This window comes from Tachyglossus aculeatus, chromosome 20 (assembly GCF_015852505.1).
Source record: "Tachyglossus aculeatus isolate mTacAcu1 chromosome 20, mTacAcu1.pri, whole genome shotgun sequence".
NCBI classification, from domain to species: Eukaryota; Metazoa; Chordata; class Mammalia; order Monotremata; family Tachyglossidae; genus Tachyglossus; species Tachyglossus aculeatus.
The window spans coordinates 28,453,142-28,467,942 of record NC_052085.1 but is presented as its reverse complement, the minus strand read 5'-3'; the positions used below and the strand labels follow the sequence as shown (position 1 = coordinate 28,467,942).

The following is a 14,801-nucleotide window of genomic DNA, read 5'->3' as shown; positions in this document are numbered from 1 at the left end:
GCGCTTACTGTGTGCTAAGCCCTGTTCTAGGCACTGGAGTAGATAGAAGTTAATCAGGTTGGACAGAGTCCCTGTCCAACATTGGGTCTCACACTCAATCCCCATTTTCCCAATGAGGTAACTGAGGTACAGAGAAGTTAAGTGACTTGCCCCAGGTCACAGAGCAGACAAGTGGTGGAGTCAAGATTAGAACTCAGGTCCTTCTGACTCAGGTCGTCAAAAGTGCTTCTATTTTTGAAAGAAATCTCTGTTCCTAATACTCACCCAGACTTGCAGGTATCAAGTTGCATAGGTTGCCACCCAACCCTTCCCGCTCTCCTCCATCACCTCCCTGCACCCTAGGTTCGACTGACTGAATCTGACACTGCTCTGGTGGGGCGGGGGGAGAGGATGGGGCAGAGGGGATTTGGGAGGAATCAGCCTCAGCTTTCTTGGGAAAGGAGGGTGGCTGGGTTGGGGTGGAAGGAGTGGAGAAGGCTACGCAGGCTGTGTTAGTTGTGGTCTGTGTAGGCCCAGTATCGTAAAATTGGTCTAAGAGGCAGGTTGCCTATCTCTGCCCTTCTGTTGCCCCAACATCGACTCAGGAGCCGATGCCCGTTTCCAAGAATGGTCTTTTCTCCTAGCCGATCCCTGAGGTCTCTACCACCGACCCTGCCTCACATGTCGCCCTCACACTCCTGTCCGTAGCTGACAGACTCTGCTGCTGCTCTGCCGCAGGGTGGTCTCTGAGGGGGGCCAGGGTTTGACTCCAGTTATGAGGGGCTTCCTCTTCTCCTCAAGCCCAAATGAGGAACCTGACCACCACCACCACCACCTGGATGTGATGATGTTCCCCAGGACCGTGTTTGGGTCGAAGAAGGGGTTTGGACCCTACGGCTACTATGAGGGAGGACCAGGGGTGAGTGCCAACATTTCCTTTTGGGCATGTGGGTAAATATCGAGTGTGTTGTTTAGGGGGTGAGGAAAAGAGGGGTAGGGGAAGTGAGGGGAGAGGGAGAAGTAAAGGTCGCTGCATGGAAAACAGAGGGTGAAGGGTTGGGGAGAGGAAGAAGCAGTGTGCCCAGTGGATAATAATAATAATGGCATTTATTAAGCACTTACTATGTGCAAAGCACTGTTCTAAGCACTGGGGGGGGGGGGGAATACAAGGTGATCAGGTTGTCCCAGGGGGGCTCACAGTCAATCCCCATTTTACAGATGAGGTAACAGGCACAGAGAAGTTAAGTGACTTGCCCAAAGTCACACAGGTGACAGTTGGCGGAGCCGGGACTTGAACCCATGACCACTGACTCCAAAGCCCGTGCTCTTTCCACTGAGCCACCCTGATTCTCTGGGATTCATCGGTCTGGGGGTCAGAAGGACCTGGGTTCTAATCCCGGCTCTGCTTCTTGTCTGCTCTGTGACCTTGGGCAGATCACTTCACTTCTCTGTTCCTCAGTTACTTCATTTGTCAAATGGGGATTCATCCATTCATTCATTCAATCGTATTTATTGAGCGCTTACTGGGTGCAGAGCACTGTAGTAAGCGCTTGGGAAGTCCAAGTTGGCAACAGATAGAGACGGTCCCTACCCAACAACAGGCTCACAGTCTAGAAGGGGGAGACAGACAACAAAAGTACAGTGCTCTGCACATAGTAAGCGCTCAATAAATACGATTGATGATGAAACATGTAGACAGTTGTCAAAATCGTTAGAAAAAATAGAATTATAGCTATATGCACATCGTTAACAAAATAAATAGAATAGTAAATATGTACAAGTAAAATAGAGTAATAAATCTGTACAAATATATACAAGTGTTGTGGGGAGGGGAAGGAGGTAGGGCGGGGGGGATGGGGAGGAGGAGAGGAAAAAGGGGGCTCAGTCTGGGAAGGCTTCCTGAAAGAGGTGAGCTCTCAGTAGGGCTTTGAAGGTAGGAAGAGAGCTAGTTCGGCAGATGTGTGGAGGGAGGGCATTCCAGGCCAGGGGAAGGATGTGGGCCGGGGGTTGACGGCACGACAGGCGAGAATGAGGCTCAGTGAGGAGGTGAGCGGCGGCAGAGGAGCGGAGAGTGCGGGCTGGGCTGGAGAAGGACAGAAGGGAGGTGAGGTAGGAGGGAGTGAGATGATGGACAGCCTTAAAGCCGATGAAAACTGTGAGTCCCAAGTGGGACCTGGACTTTGTCCAACCTATCTTGTATCTACCCCGGTGCTTAGTATAGTGCCTGGCACATAGTAAGTGCTTAACAAATATTATTAAGAAATAATAATAAAAAAAGGAATCAGATAATTTACCCTTCACTGCCCAGGCTGCCTCCCTCTTCCACTGACACTGCTGACTGAGGAGTGGAGTCCAAGCAGCCTAGCCTAGTGGAAAAAGCACAGGCCTGGGGGGCAGAGGACCTGGGTTCTAATCCCAGCTCCACCACTTGTCTACTAGTGAGTTTGCTGTCCTCTGTATTCAAACTCACTTGACTGTACAGTTTGGCTGCTGGTGAAATCTACCCACTGACTTCCCTTAATTGGAGAAGAAGGGGGGCTTCTGTCAACTTCCCCCATCCTCAGTTCAGAAAGCATCACAATGAGTGATACAAGTGAATCCTACTAGTCATCTAGAGTCCAACTAGAGTCTTCTGAATAAATAATTGACTGTATGAAGGAACTAAACATATACAAGAGTACTGAGGATGGGTATAAATTCTTATTTATCAAAGGCTAGAAATAGTCTATACTTAAGATAACTAACAGATTTCTTATATATCACATTGTCTCGTGAAAGGTTTAGGGAGAAATCCTTTTGCATATCACTGAAACTATTTTCAGAACATTTTTTATATGGGTACAATAAATATGAACGAGAGAGGCCTTGTAATTCCAAAGATCACCCATTCCCCACTTCAGGCAAGTCAATAAAATTTTACTTGTTTTCTTCTACCACTGACTGTTATCGAGCTCTTTTACAGCAATAACCTTGAGCGGGCCCCTTCGCTCACGTCCCTATTTTCGATGGAGTAAAGAATCCCCGTGGAGAACTGAAGAACCTGCATGTCTGGTCTTCTTGACTGTGTATTCTGGTGGGAGTCCTCACAAGGAAAAAGGAAGCAGATCTTTGGGGACAGGGTAGCTCAACATGGGAGAAAGGCATGGAAAGAAATGGTGAAGGGATGATCTTCTAATCTCAAAAGTAAGTGAAATATGACTAGGGACTGAGCGGTGGAAGTCTGAATTCTAAAGGGGACTTGGGGAATTCTAGTGAGATTGACCAGGTGACACAGAGGATGGTAAAAATAATAATGGTGATGGATTTAATTAAGCTCTTCCTACAGGTCAAGCCCTGTATTAGGCACTGGAGCAGATACAAGATCACACAATAGGATGCAGTCCAACAGAAAGGCCAATCCGGTGCTACTGAAACATCGGTTTGAAAACTTAACCTGAGATACAAGTGTATAAAATAATAATAATAATAAAAATGGTATTTGTTAAGCACTGACTATGTGCCAAGCACTGTTCTAAGTGCTGGGATAGATACAAGGTGATCAGGTTGTCCCACGTGAGGCTCAGAGTCTCAATCCCCATTTTACAGATGAGGTAACTGAGGCACAGAGAAGTAAAGTGATTTGCCCAAGGTTACACAGCAGACAAGTGGCAGAGGTGGGATTAGAAAATGACCGACGTGTTATTGGGGTTTATGCATGGTAGAAGCAAATTGTTGTCCATCTGGTTTCACGGGCTACATCAGGATAATGTTCAAGCATATTGGTCATAGGTCTGAGAGATTTTGTCACCACTGCCTTTTTAGAGACGGGTTGCTTCTCCATTTTGATGGACTTTTCTCGATTTCAATGGAAGAACAATAGAAAAGACCTAGATTTCCACAATCAATCAACCAATAGTACTTTAAGCACTTAAGTGCCGAACACCATACCAGCAGCTATGAGAGATATAAGGCATGATCCCTGGCCTCAAGGAATTTATGACCAAAATAAGAGAGAATGGTCCAAGACCTTATCAAACAATCCCTCATAATTTGGCTTTTCAACCTCTTAAATAAGTGGAACCTTTGCAGATCACCAAGCACACAGTCAATCGTGGAGCTGGGAACACATTGATTTCCCAGATCCATCCAGCAACCAGAGACAACTGACCCAAGTTTCCCTCTAGTTGTCAGTATGAGTCAGTGAGTCCTTATGACTCACAACAGTAAAAATGACAACAGTGTACCTTGTGGCCGTACACATCAGGGAATGTGTTTATTGTTATATTGTGCTCTCTCACGCTCTTACTACAGTGCTTTGCACACAGTAAGTGCTCAAATATGATTGAATGAATGACTAACCCAGCAACCCTCTAGTCAGGGTAGTTGACCCAAAGAAGCAGCCATGCTATTGTCACTGGCTAAGAGAAATCTAATCCTGAGAAGCACACCATAGTGACAGTGCCCAGGGAAATCTGGGTGAAACAACAATGGAAAAAGCCAGACTCACATAACCCACGATGAGGTGATGATATATCTGCATATATTTGCATATTCACATAGGTATACAGCCATAATAAATGCATGTTGCTTACTCAAATCCTCTGCCAAGACTTGAATGCATTTAAGGCATTAGCTCTGACATCCAATCAGAGCAACACATCCAAAACCTCAGGTTTCTTCTCACTCCACTTAAGTGTTTTTACTGGGATCAGTCAATAGTATTTATTAAGCACCTACTGTGTGCAAAGCACTTGTCCTATTTTACAAAGTTGGGAACACACTTACCAATCAGTTAGTGCCTTTGTCAAGGACAGTATTTTAATGTATATGTTACTTTATCTTCTTCTCTATCCCAGTCTATACATCTGCCCTGGAAAGCATCTTACCTAAAATCTGAAATTGAAAAAGGACACTTTAATTCACTCCTTTTTGCAGAGATTACTATTAGCATAGGGATATTCTGCTCACTTAGTTGTCCCTAATTTGTCTGTTCAGGGCCCAATTTTAACTTCTTCTATTTTTTACCATTAATGCTTGCTTCAGAGTAACTAAGACTAGCGATTTGGCAGTCTTTAGCTAGGAATGTCTCTTGCCAATAGCTGAAAACAATTCTTGAAGTTATTTCACATAGTGCTATGGGTCACTCTGCCGCCACCCAAAAAAATAGAAAAAAGCTATAGGAACTGCTGGGAGGTAGGAGCCTGGGTTTGGATCCTACCTCTGCCACTTTTCTGCTGTGGGACCTTGGGGATGTCGCCTAGCTTCTCTGTGCCTTAGTTGCTTCATCTGTAAAAATGGGGAGACTATACCTTTTCTGTCTCTTCCTTATAGTGTGAACTTCATATTGGATAATAATAATAATAATAATAATGATGATGATGGCATTTATTAAGTGCTTCCTATGTGCAAAACACTGTCTAAATGCTGGGAAGGTTACAAGGTGATGAGGCTATTCCATGGAAGGCTCACAGTCTTAATCCCCATTTGAGGTGACTTGGCTTTTCAACCTCTTAAATAAGTGGAACCTTTGCAGATCACCAAACACACAGTCAATTCTGGAGCTGGGAACACATTGATTCCCCAGATCCATTCAGCTACCAGAAACATGGGGAACTGAGATGAGGTAACTGAGGCACAGAGAAGTTAAGTGACTTGCCCAAAGTCACATAGCTGACAATTAGCTCTAGGCCTGATCTGCTTCTATTGTAACGCCCTCCGCCAGCACTTAGTACAGTGTTTGGCACATAGCAGGCACTTAAACACCATAATTACAATAGTAATACTCATTATTTGGTATCATTCCCTTTGGGGCACATCTGTTTGCGTGACACTTTTTAATTCAAAGTCCAGCATTCTCTTGAGAGAGTAGCATCACAGGAACAGTTGCTGTGTTAATAACAAGAACACCTTGTCTGTGTGTAAGTAATGTGGCTTAGTGGACAGAACATGGGCTTGGGCGTCAGAAGGCCCTGGTCTCTAATCCTGCCTCTGACACTTGTCTGCTGTGTGACCTTGGGCAAGTCACTTCACTTTTCTGTGCCTCAGTTACCTCATCTGTAAAATGAGGGTGAAGACTGTGAGCCCCATGTGGTACAGGGACTGTGTCCAACCTGATTAGCTTGTAATAATAATTATGATATTTGTTAAGCACCTACTATGTGCCAAGCATTTAGAACAGTGCTTGACATATAGTAAGCACTTATCAAATATCATCATCCTCCTCTTCCTGGCACCTTTCTCACTGTCACCAATCCTTTCAGTGTACCCCTAGGAGACAGGGTGGTCCAGTACTACAGAGGCCCACAGAGGAGGTGATCAGCCCAAAGTCATTGGCAGGCTTGATCTCATGCCTCCCGGCAGAGGATCCCTTTCCCCCAAGTTCCTCCCTTTCCCCATCTCCCCCAGCATTTTTTCCATGGCAGGACAACTCCAGGTAACACCTAGTCAGGAAGAACCAAAGGGAGCCCTGAGCCAAACGCTGAATGCTTTCTTTCCCTCTGTACTTGAATCAGGGGTGGAGAGAAAAGAAGCAAAATGAAAATGATTTTTGAAACAAAACCATCCTGTCATTCATTACCATCTACAGGAACCCACAGGGTGGCTTTAACTGTACCTGGGAAGGAGCGGTATCTCTTCTGCATGGAAGGGGAGCGGAGAAGGGGTTTCCAGCCCACCCAGTAGCTGGGGGTCTGGAGAGTTCCCTATGCAGCCCTCTCTCGCTCGGCGCTGAGTGAAACCCAAGTCACGTTCCACTCTGCATGCTTGCTGATATTTTGCATTCTTCTAGGACTCTGGGTGAGAAGGAAATGCTGCCAGACTCAACTGTTGTATCCATTGCTGTCCCCCCTTCACAGAGGCAAGATCCACCCACAAGAACAACTGAGAGGTCCTTTCACCCCCAAGGCTGTCCCCTCGAATTCTTAAGTAGACAGGCAGGCACAGATTTGTGCTCTGATGCTGACAAATAGATCTAATCTGATATATTACTAGAGGGTCCTGGGTTCTTGTGATATCTACTTTGGGGGAAAAAAAAGATTTTTCTCTCCTCAAGTGGGGGGATATAAGACTAATGATATGACCTTGCAATGACAGAATTTTAATGTGCTACTGATGCAAAGCAATACAGCTGCAGCAGGAGCAAACTCTCTCTCTCCCCCGTCCACGTTGCTATGCAATTATGCATTTATGCAATGCTGTTTCTCTTCCAGACTGTCCTTACCTGGGGTCAATCAGCAGCTTACCAAAAACCTGTCTTCCCAAATTCAGATTTCATTAGAAGTCAGAACAAAATTTAGGCTAAGACACTTCAGCCGGGGAAGGCGGGAAATACTTCTAAAGGTAACATCTAAGTATTGCATCTTCTCATCTTTTTAAATGCAAATGACCTGCAGAATCGTATGTAAGGCTCCAAGGTGGACTTGTCAGTTCATGGGAATATGATGTTTAGGTGGTCCTTGTTCAGCCCCTCTGATTTCTCTTTGCCTGGGGTTTTCTTTCACATCTTATTTTGTTTTTAATTTGCAATTCAGTTTGGGAGGGAGAGCCATGTATTACCTATTTGCTATTCTCTTTCACTGTTTCTCTGGATGGAATTAAAAGAACATATTCCCCCCTCCTCTTTGGTACATTTTGATTTATAATTTCTCCCTCCCATATGACCTGCTTTTTTTAAACTTTGGCCTACGGCTTTTCTCTGCAGTCTTCCCATGAGGAATTTTCCTGGCATATTTCTCGGCAACAGTGTAGATCAAAAAGATGGAAAAAGACCAACCACATTTGCAATTTTCCATGGAACAGAAGTCTGGTAAAAGTTAATCTTTTTTTTAATCTCTGATGTAGTTGATTTCATGTTTTATTGTCAGCCTCTCACTCTCCCAGGACAAGAAGCAATTTGTTCCAGGTGAGTAGAAAATAATTACACTTGGAATTTCCTAAAAGGTAGCAATCTGGTAATTTTCAATATTGATTTGTAAACTTGATTTAAATTAGAGAAATATTTTCATGGAACTAGATTTAATAATGTATGGTATTTGTTAAGTGCTTACATAATAATATTAATAATAATGGCATTTATTAAGCACTTACTATGTGCAAAGCACTGTTCTAAGCGCTGGGGTAGATACAAGGTAATCAAGTTGTCCCACATGGGGCTCACAGACTTAATCCCCATTTTACAGATGAGGTAACAGGCACAGAGAAGTTAAGTGACTTTCCCAAAGTCACACAGCTGACAAGTGGCGGAGCCGGGATTTGAACCCATGACCTCTGACTCCAAAGCCTGGGATCTTTCCACGGAGCCACGCTGCTGCTTACATGGGAGTCAAGCACTGTGCTAAGTGCTATGGTTAGTAAAAGACAATCAAATCCAGCAGTCCCTGTCCCACATGGAGCTCTTATAAAAGCACTAGTGTTAAATATGTGTTTGGTTCAACCACCATATATTTTTAATAATAATAATTGCATAATAATATAATTATGATTATATAATTATATATTATTACAATATTAATAATATATTTGCATAATAATAACGCAAATGCAATAATAATAATTGTGGTACTTGTTAAGAGCTTACTATGTGCCAGGCACTAGTCTAAGTGCTGGGATAGAGACAAGATAACCAGGTCAGGCACAGTCCCTGTCCCACAGAAGGTACATGTAGGTATTACAATGAGTATTTTATAAAAGTTTAGGAGCTATGAATTTTATTTACACTCATTAGCATTCGTTAGCCTAAGTGTACTCAGTACTTATTTTAACCATTCTAGTTGTAAGTATTTTGTATGTTTTTCTCTCCCATTAGAGTTCAAGCTCCTTGTGGTCAGGGAATGTGTCACTTCTTTATCCTGTACTTCTCAAGAACCTAGTACAGTGCACCGCACCAGATGGGTGCTCAGTAAAGGCTAATCCTGTTACCACTTCTAGTCAAGAAGACCACTGACAGTCAATTCCGATAGCTATGGTATTCTATCCTCTGCCATACTGAATGATACCACTGAGCTTGTTATGATTATTTCTGTGAAGCAGCATGGTCTAGTGGATAGATCATGGGCCCAGGAGTCAGAAGGACCTGGGTTCTAATCCTTGCTCAGCCACTTGTCAGTTGTGTGACCTCGGGTGAGTCACTTCACTTCTTTGTGCCTCAGTTATCTCATCTGTAAAATGGGGAATAAGACTGTGAGCCCCATGTGGGACATGGACTGTGTCCAACCCGATTAGCTTGCATACACCCCAGGGCTTAGTACAGTGCCTGGACCATAACAAGTGCTTAAAAAAATACCTTTATTGAAGAAAACGTTGCTTGGAAAACTTGACTTCAGGGAGGATGAGGTGGCCAGGTGATTTACATCCTGCTGGAGTGTTTAATAAAATCCCCGCTCAGCTGAGGGGGGCTATTCATCTTCATAAAAGTCATGGTTTTGCAAAAGAAGCTTTCTAAAAATTAAGTCGTCTTACCCCCTTGCATCATAATTCAGATCCATGATGAGGTGGGCAAATCCCAAGTCAACATTTATCTAAGACTACAAGATGATGGTGTTCCCATCAGGAAGAAGGGACGAGCCTGAGACCACAGGACAGACAACTTGTGCACAGGGATTAATTCTAGTGATAGGGGCTGGAATCCAGGCATCCTGATTTCCAGAGCCCTTCTCTCTCCACTGGAAAGCAACAGGATGGAGCAGGCCTGTGAGTCACAGAACCTGGGTTCTAGCCCTAGCTCTGCCAGTTGCCTGCTGGGTGAGCAAGTCACTTGGCTTCTCTGTGTCTCAGTTTCTTCAACTGTAAAATGGGGATTCAAAACCTGTTTTCCCTCCTACTTAGACTGTGACCCCCTTGAGGGACAGGGACTGTGACCCATGTTTGACACATAAGCACTTAACAAATATCAGAAGTAAGACTTTAGCGGCAAAAACTACCCTGTAAAATAGTTCACACTTTTATCTACACGATCAAGTCATCATTGCTCTTTATGTTGAAACCAGAAAACAATCCAAATCCACGAAGTGTCAGGCTTTATGGTGGTTTAAACACCCAGTCACTAATTATTCAATTATTTGCTCCACGCTTCCATTGCTTGCTTTTAACATCAAAGGCATTTTTCTAAGTCTTGTGATTTTATGTGATGAATGCTAGGGGGATAAATCATCTCAACTGAAGATGTATTCATAATGCTCATCGCGCAAAAAAAACATCGCTCAGTCCACTGTCTTCCCAGATAAAAGCTCCCCACGAATGTGTCATTGAAGTCTTTAGCAGAAACTGACAGACTCCCTCCCTCTTACCTAGGAGACATTTCTATAATTTTCACTGCATTATGTCGTCTTTTCCACTACGAAGGAGTTTCCGTCCTTCAGACCATGGCGTTTGGGGTGAACAAGCAGCCGCTTCCTTGTCTTGGTAAAATAAGGGAACAGAAGAGCAACAGGGGCATCACTGTTTTTCCACATCACCCGTTGCCAATGGAAAACAACCACTGGAAGCTTTGGTGCCCCATCGGAGCAACACCTCTCCCAGAAGTTAGAGATCATTTTCGACATTTGATGCCCCGAGCCTTATTCCCTGACTGCTGAATCGGACTCAAGCGAGGTGAGGCTGAAGAGCCCCCAAGGAAGGCTGGGGGGACTCAGAATTCTCCAAGTATCTGCACGGTAAATAATAATTATGAAACTTGTTACATAAATACTGTATGCCAACCACTGTTCTAAGCTCTGGGGACGATAAAAGTTAATCAGTTTGGACAAAGTCCCTGTCCCACAGGGGGCTCACAGTCAAAGTAGGAGAGAGAATGGATATCTCCATTTTGCAGTTGAGGAAACTGATGCACAGAGAAGTGAAATAACTTACCAGGGTCACACAGCAAGCAAATGGCAGAGCCAGATTAGAACCTAACATCCTTCCTACTCTCAGGCCCATGCTGTCTCTCCACCAGGCCACACTGCTTCCAACAGCGTTTCTTCCGACATCAGAACATGCCGGATCCCAAAAGACTCACGTTGCTGGTGAGGCATTCCCTATTTCCCTAACATCATTCAAGCCAAAAGGCATAAATAAAATGATGGCAGAACTGAGTGTTTAACAGAGGCAGGACACTGTACTCGGCATTTGGGAGTAACCTCCCAAACAAGGAGCCTTCAAGGAGCTTCTCTGCATTTGTTATTCCTTTCAGAACCTGAAGAATTTGCAACAGCACTCTGCTTCCACTTCTTCCTCTAGAAACTGGGAACATACAAAAGGGACTGGAGATAGAAAAGATCCAGCAGATGAATCTTGGGGATAGAAGAGATCTAATAGATGAATCATTGGCTCTATTCCCCTGCTAAGCAAGGAAAAAGCCCCAGACAAAGCAAAAGGTAAAATATAAACATGTTCATTGCATTTAGAGTCAAAGTCTTTGTTCAGCAGGTATACTTTAAAGGAAAGGATGCACGCATACATCAAACAGGAGTATTAACATCAGTAGTGAGACAGATTGATTATTGAAACAGTGTACCCGTATTTATTCAGAGCCCTAAGCTGCAGTGTTTAAAGCATTTAATATATTTGCCTGGAGTTTTTTTTCCAGTTCAAAGCCATCTTGTTTTTGTGCAAGCAATGAATGTCCTCTGACTTTCAATGAGTTTTTAATTTTCATCAATCTAGAATTTCTTCAACCGGGAGCAATTTAAGGAGGACTGAAGATCCTCAGGGGTGGTTCTTGAATATGCCCTAAAATCAACAGTGCGCAATTCACTAACTGCTTTCTTTTCATTCAAGTTACAGATTGACTGACTTCCAGAAAGCCTTCTGATCCTCTTTGGTTTCAAGATCAAATCCTGAACGTGTTGATGTTCTGCCATATTCCTGATAGTTCCATTTTAAATAATCATAAATAAAAAAAATCTTTCTACTCTTTGGCACCTTTGATCGGTTAACTTGCGGCTGACTTTTAAAGTCTTTAAAAAAAATTGCACTCAATCCTTCCCTAGAGTCCTGGGTTGAGTCCAACGGCTTTTAGCTGAAAGACTCTTTGTTGTATTCAAACCTTGTCCCGTAGGAATTGTTCTGGTTACACAGTTTGTGAAGAATCTTGGAAATTGAATTTGGTCCACAGCAAAAGACCCCGACAGTTTTCCTGGCGAGGGTGACACAAAAAGGAGACAATAAAAGGAAATTAGAAGCTGCTTATGGTAAACTCAGTGCAAGAAGAGTGAGAAACAGCATGGCCCAGTGGAAAGAGCATAGGAGTAGGGGTCCAGTTTGCCACTTGCCTGCTGTGGAACTTCAGCATTTCTTCAGCACTTATTATATACCAAGCACAGTACTATGTGCTGGAGTGGATAAAAGATAAACAGGTTGGAAACAGTCTCTGTCCACATGGGGCTCACAGACTAAGTAGGAGGGAGAACAGGTACTGAATTCCCACTTGACAGATGAGGAAACTGAGGCACAGAGAGGTTAAGTGACTTGTCCACAGTCACACAGGAAGAAAGTGACAGAATTGGCATTAGAACCCAAATCCTCTGACCCCCCCAAGCCTGTATTTTTTCCACTAATCCACACTGCTTCAAATCACTTAACTTCCCTTTGCCTCAATTTTCTCATCTTCAAATGGGGATTAAATACTTATTCTCCCTATACTTTAGACTGGGATTCTCATGTGGAACAAGAACCCTGTTCTATCTGATTATCCTCTACCTACTGTAGAGTTAAGCATAGTGCTTGGCATATAGTTGGCATTTAACAAGTACCACAATTAATTTCTGAAGTGGTTAATAGAACAGCTTCCATTATCTTCCAGCTGCAAAAATCACTTTCCTAATTAGTGATGTGGTTAATAGCCCTTGCCATTATTTCAAAACAATAATCATTAGCTTAACTATTAAGTGTTTTTCCCATCTAATAGGCCGTAGTATAAACCCTATGTAATATGCTTTAATTTTAATAGCCTCCCCCGTGCACATTTTTCCATCATCTAAAGGTATTCATCCAATCGTATTTATTGACCGCTTACTGTGTGCAGAGCACTGTACTAGGCGCTTGGGAAGTACAAGTCGGCAACATATAGAGATGGTCCCTACCCAACAACGGGCTCACAGTCTAGAAGGGGGAGACAGACGACAAAACAAAACATGTAGACAGGTGTCAAAATCATCAGAACAAATAGAATTAAAGCGATATGCACATCATTTACAAAATTAATAGAATAGTAAATATGTACAAGTAAAATAGAGGAATAAATTTGTGGTCAATGACAGATTTAGTATTATTCCCTTTTTGAGCAGTATTTCTTTCATACAAAGGTTAATGAATCACTAAAAAAAATTTTCTGCCCTTTTCACAAATATGCTGGGTAAAAATTATGAATAAATAATGCATGATGAGTGTGCTATATGAATTATCCCAGAGCAAATTCATGGCAGGACCATGTAATATCAAATGGAAGCAGAAGGTGGCACCTGCTTGCTCCTCTTAGCCCAAATGTAGCAAGAATAAACTTCTGAGCTATTCTCAGCCTCCCTCCAGAGAAACAAACAAAACCCCTCCAAAAAACCCAACTAATAGATTTTGCCCGACCTCAGGTTTCATCAACAGCTTCTACGGTCTAATCCAGCAGCACTGGAAACTGGGTTCCTCCCCCTTATATTTGTGTACACCAAAAAGCCCCTGGGAAAGGTGTCCATTCATTCATTCAATTGTATTTACTAAGCACCTACTGTGTGCAGAGCACTGTAGTAAGCACTTGGGAAAGTATAATACAGCAATAGAGACAATCCCTGTACACAACGAGCTCAGTTTAGAGGTACCTGATTAACAAGGTGGCAAGAGGTACGATGAAGGGTTGGGAATTTCTCCCCACACATGGCAGGTGGGGGAGTGTAGATTGGGCTATATATATATCCCATAAGTATATTATAGTATGCATACAAAAAATAATCAGGTCAAATTACTGTTTTCTATTCCCTCCAGGCCTGCCCCCTCCATATGCCTTCCTTCCACTCCCCATTTTTCCCCCCAATCTCTCCTAATTAAACTCTCTCCCTATCCCCCAGTAGCACTGGGAACAGGATCGAAGCAAACCCAAATCATATTTGTATTCACCTCTGTAATAATAATGATATCTGTTAAGCACGTACTATGTGTCAAGTACTGTTCTAAGCGCTGGGGTAGATACAAGCTAATCAGGTTGGACTATATTTATATCTCTGTGTGTGTATGTGTATATATCTATATATCTATATATATGCATATGTGTATGTGTGTGTATGCACGTGCATGCACACATGTACATGTAAAGGTGGGAGAAGAGGGGACAGTGAAGACAGGAGCAATTAAGGGCCTAACAGAACACAAAAAAGCAGCACAGTCTAGTGGATAGAACATGGGCCTGAGTGTCAGAAGGACCTGGGCTCTAATCCAGGCTTCCCCAATTGTCGGCTGTGTGACTTTGGGCAACTCACTTCACTTCTCTGGACCTCAGCTACCTCATCTGTAAAATGGGGATTAGGACTGTGAGTCCCATATGGGAAAAGGACCGTGTCCAATCTGATTAGCTTGTATCTACCCCAGCGCTTAGAATGGTACTTGACACATAGTAAGTGCTTAACAGATATCATTATTATTACAGAGGTGAATACAAATATGATTTGGGTTTGCTTCGATCCTGTTCCCAGTGCTACTGGGGGATAGGGAGAGAGTTTAATTAGAAAGGAGAGATTGGGGAAAAAATGGGGAGTGGAAGGAAGGCATGTGGAGGGGGCAGGCCTGGAGGGAATAGAAAATGGTAATTTGACCTGATTATTTTTTGTATGCACACTATAAAAGGGACATTACATATAGCATGAACCTCAGAAGGCTGAAAGTAA

General features: G+C 43.2%; 1 protein-coding gene across 2 annotated transcripts in view; it reads right to left on the bottom strand.

The window, feature by feature from the left end:
• Positions 1–11,306: 11,306 nt before the first annotated feature.
• The window catches only part of NOX4 (NADPH oxidase 4), an 87,880-nt gene continuing 84,385 nt past the window's right edge, over positions 11,307–14,801 (bottom strand). For both annotated transcript variants that reach the window (XM_038761782.1, XM_038761781.1), the window contains one exon: positions 11,307–12,070. In XM_038761782.1, the coding sequence (XP_038617710.1) occupies positions 11,950–12,070 (121 nt within the window). In that variant the 3' untranslated portion in view covers positions 11,307–11,949. The remainder of the gene's footprint in view (positions 12,071–14,801) is intronic.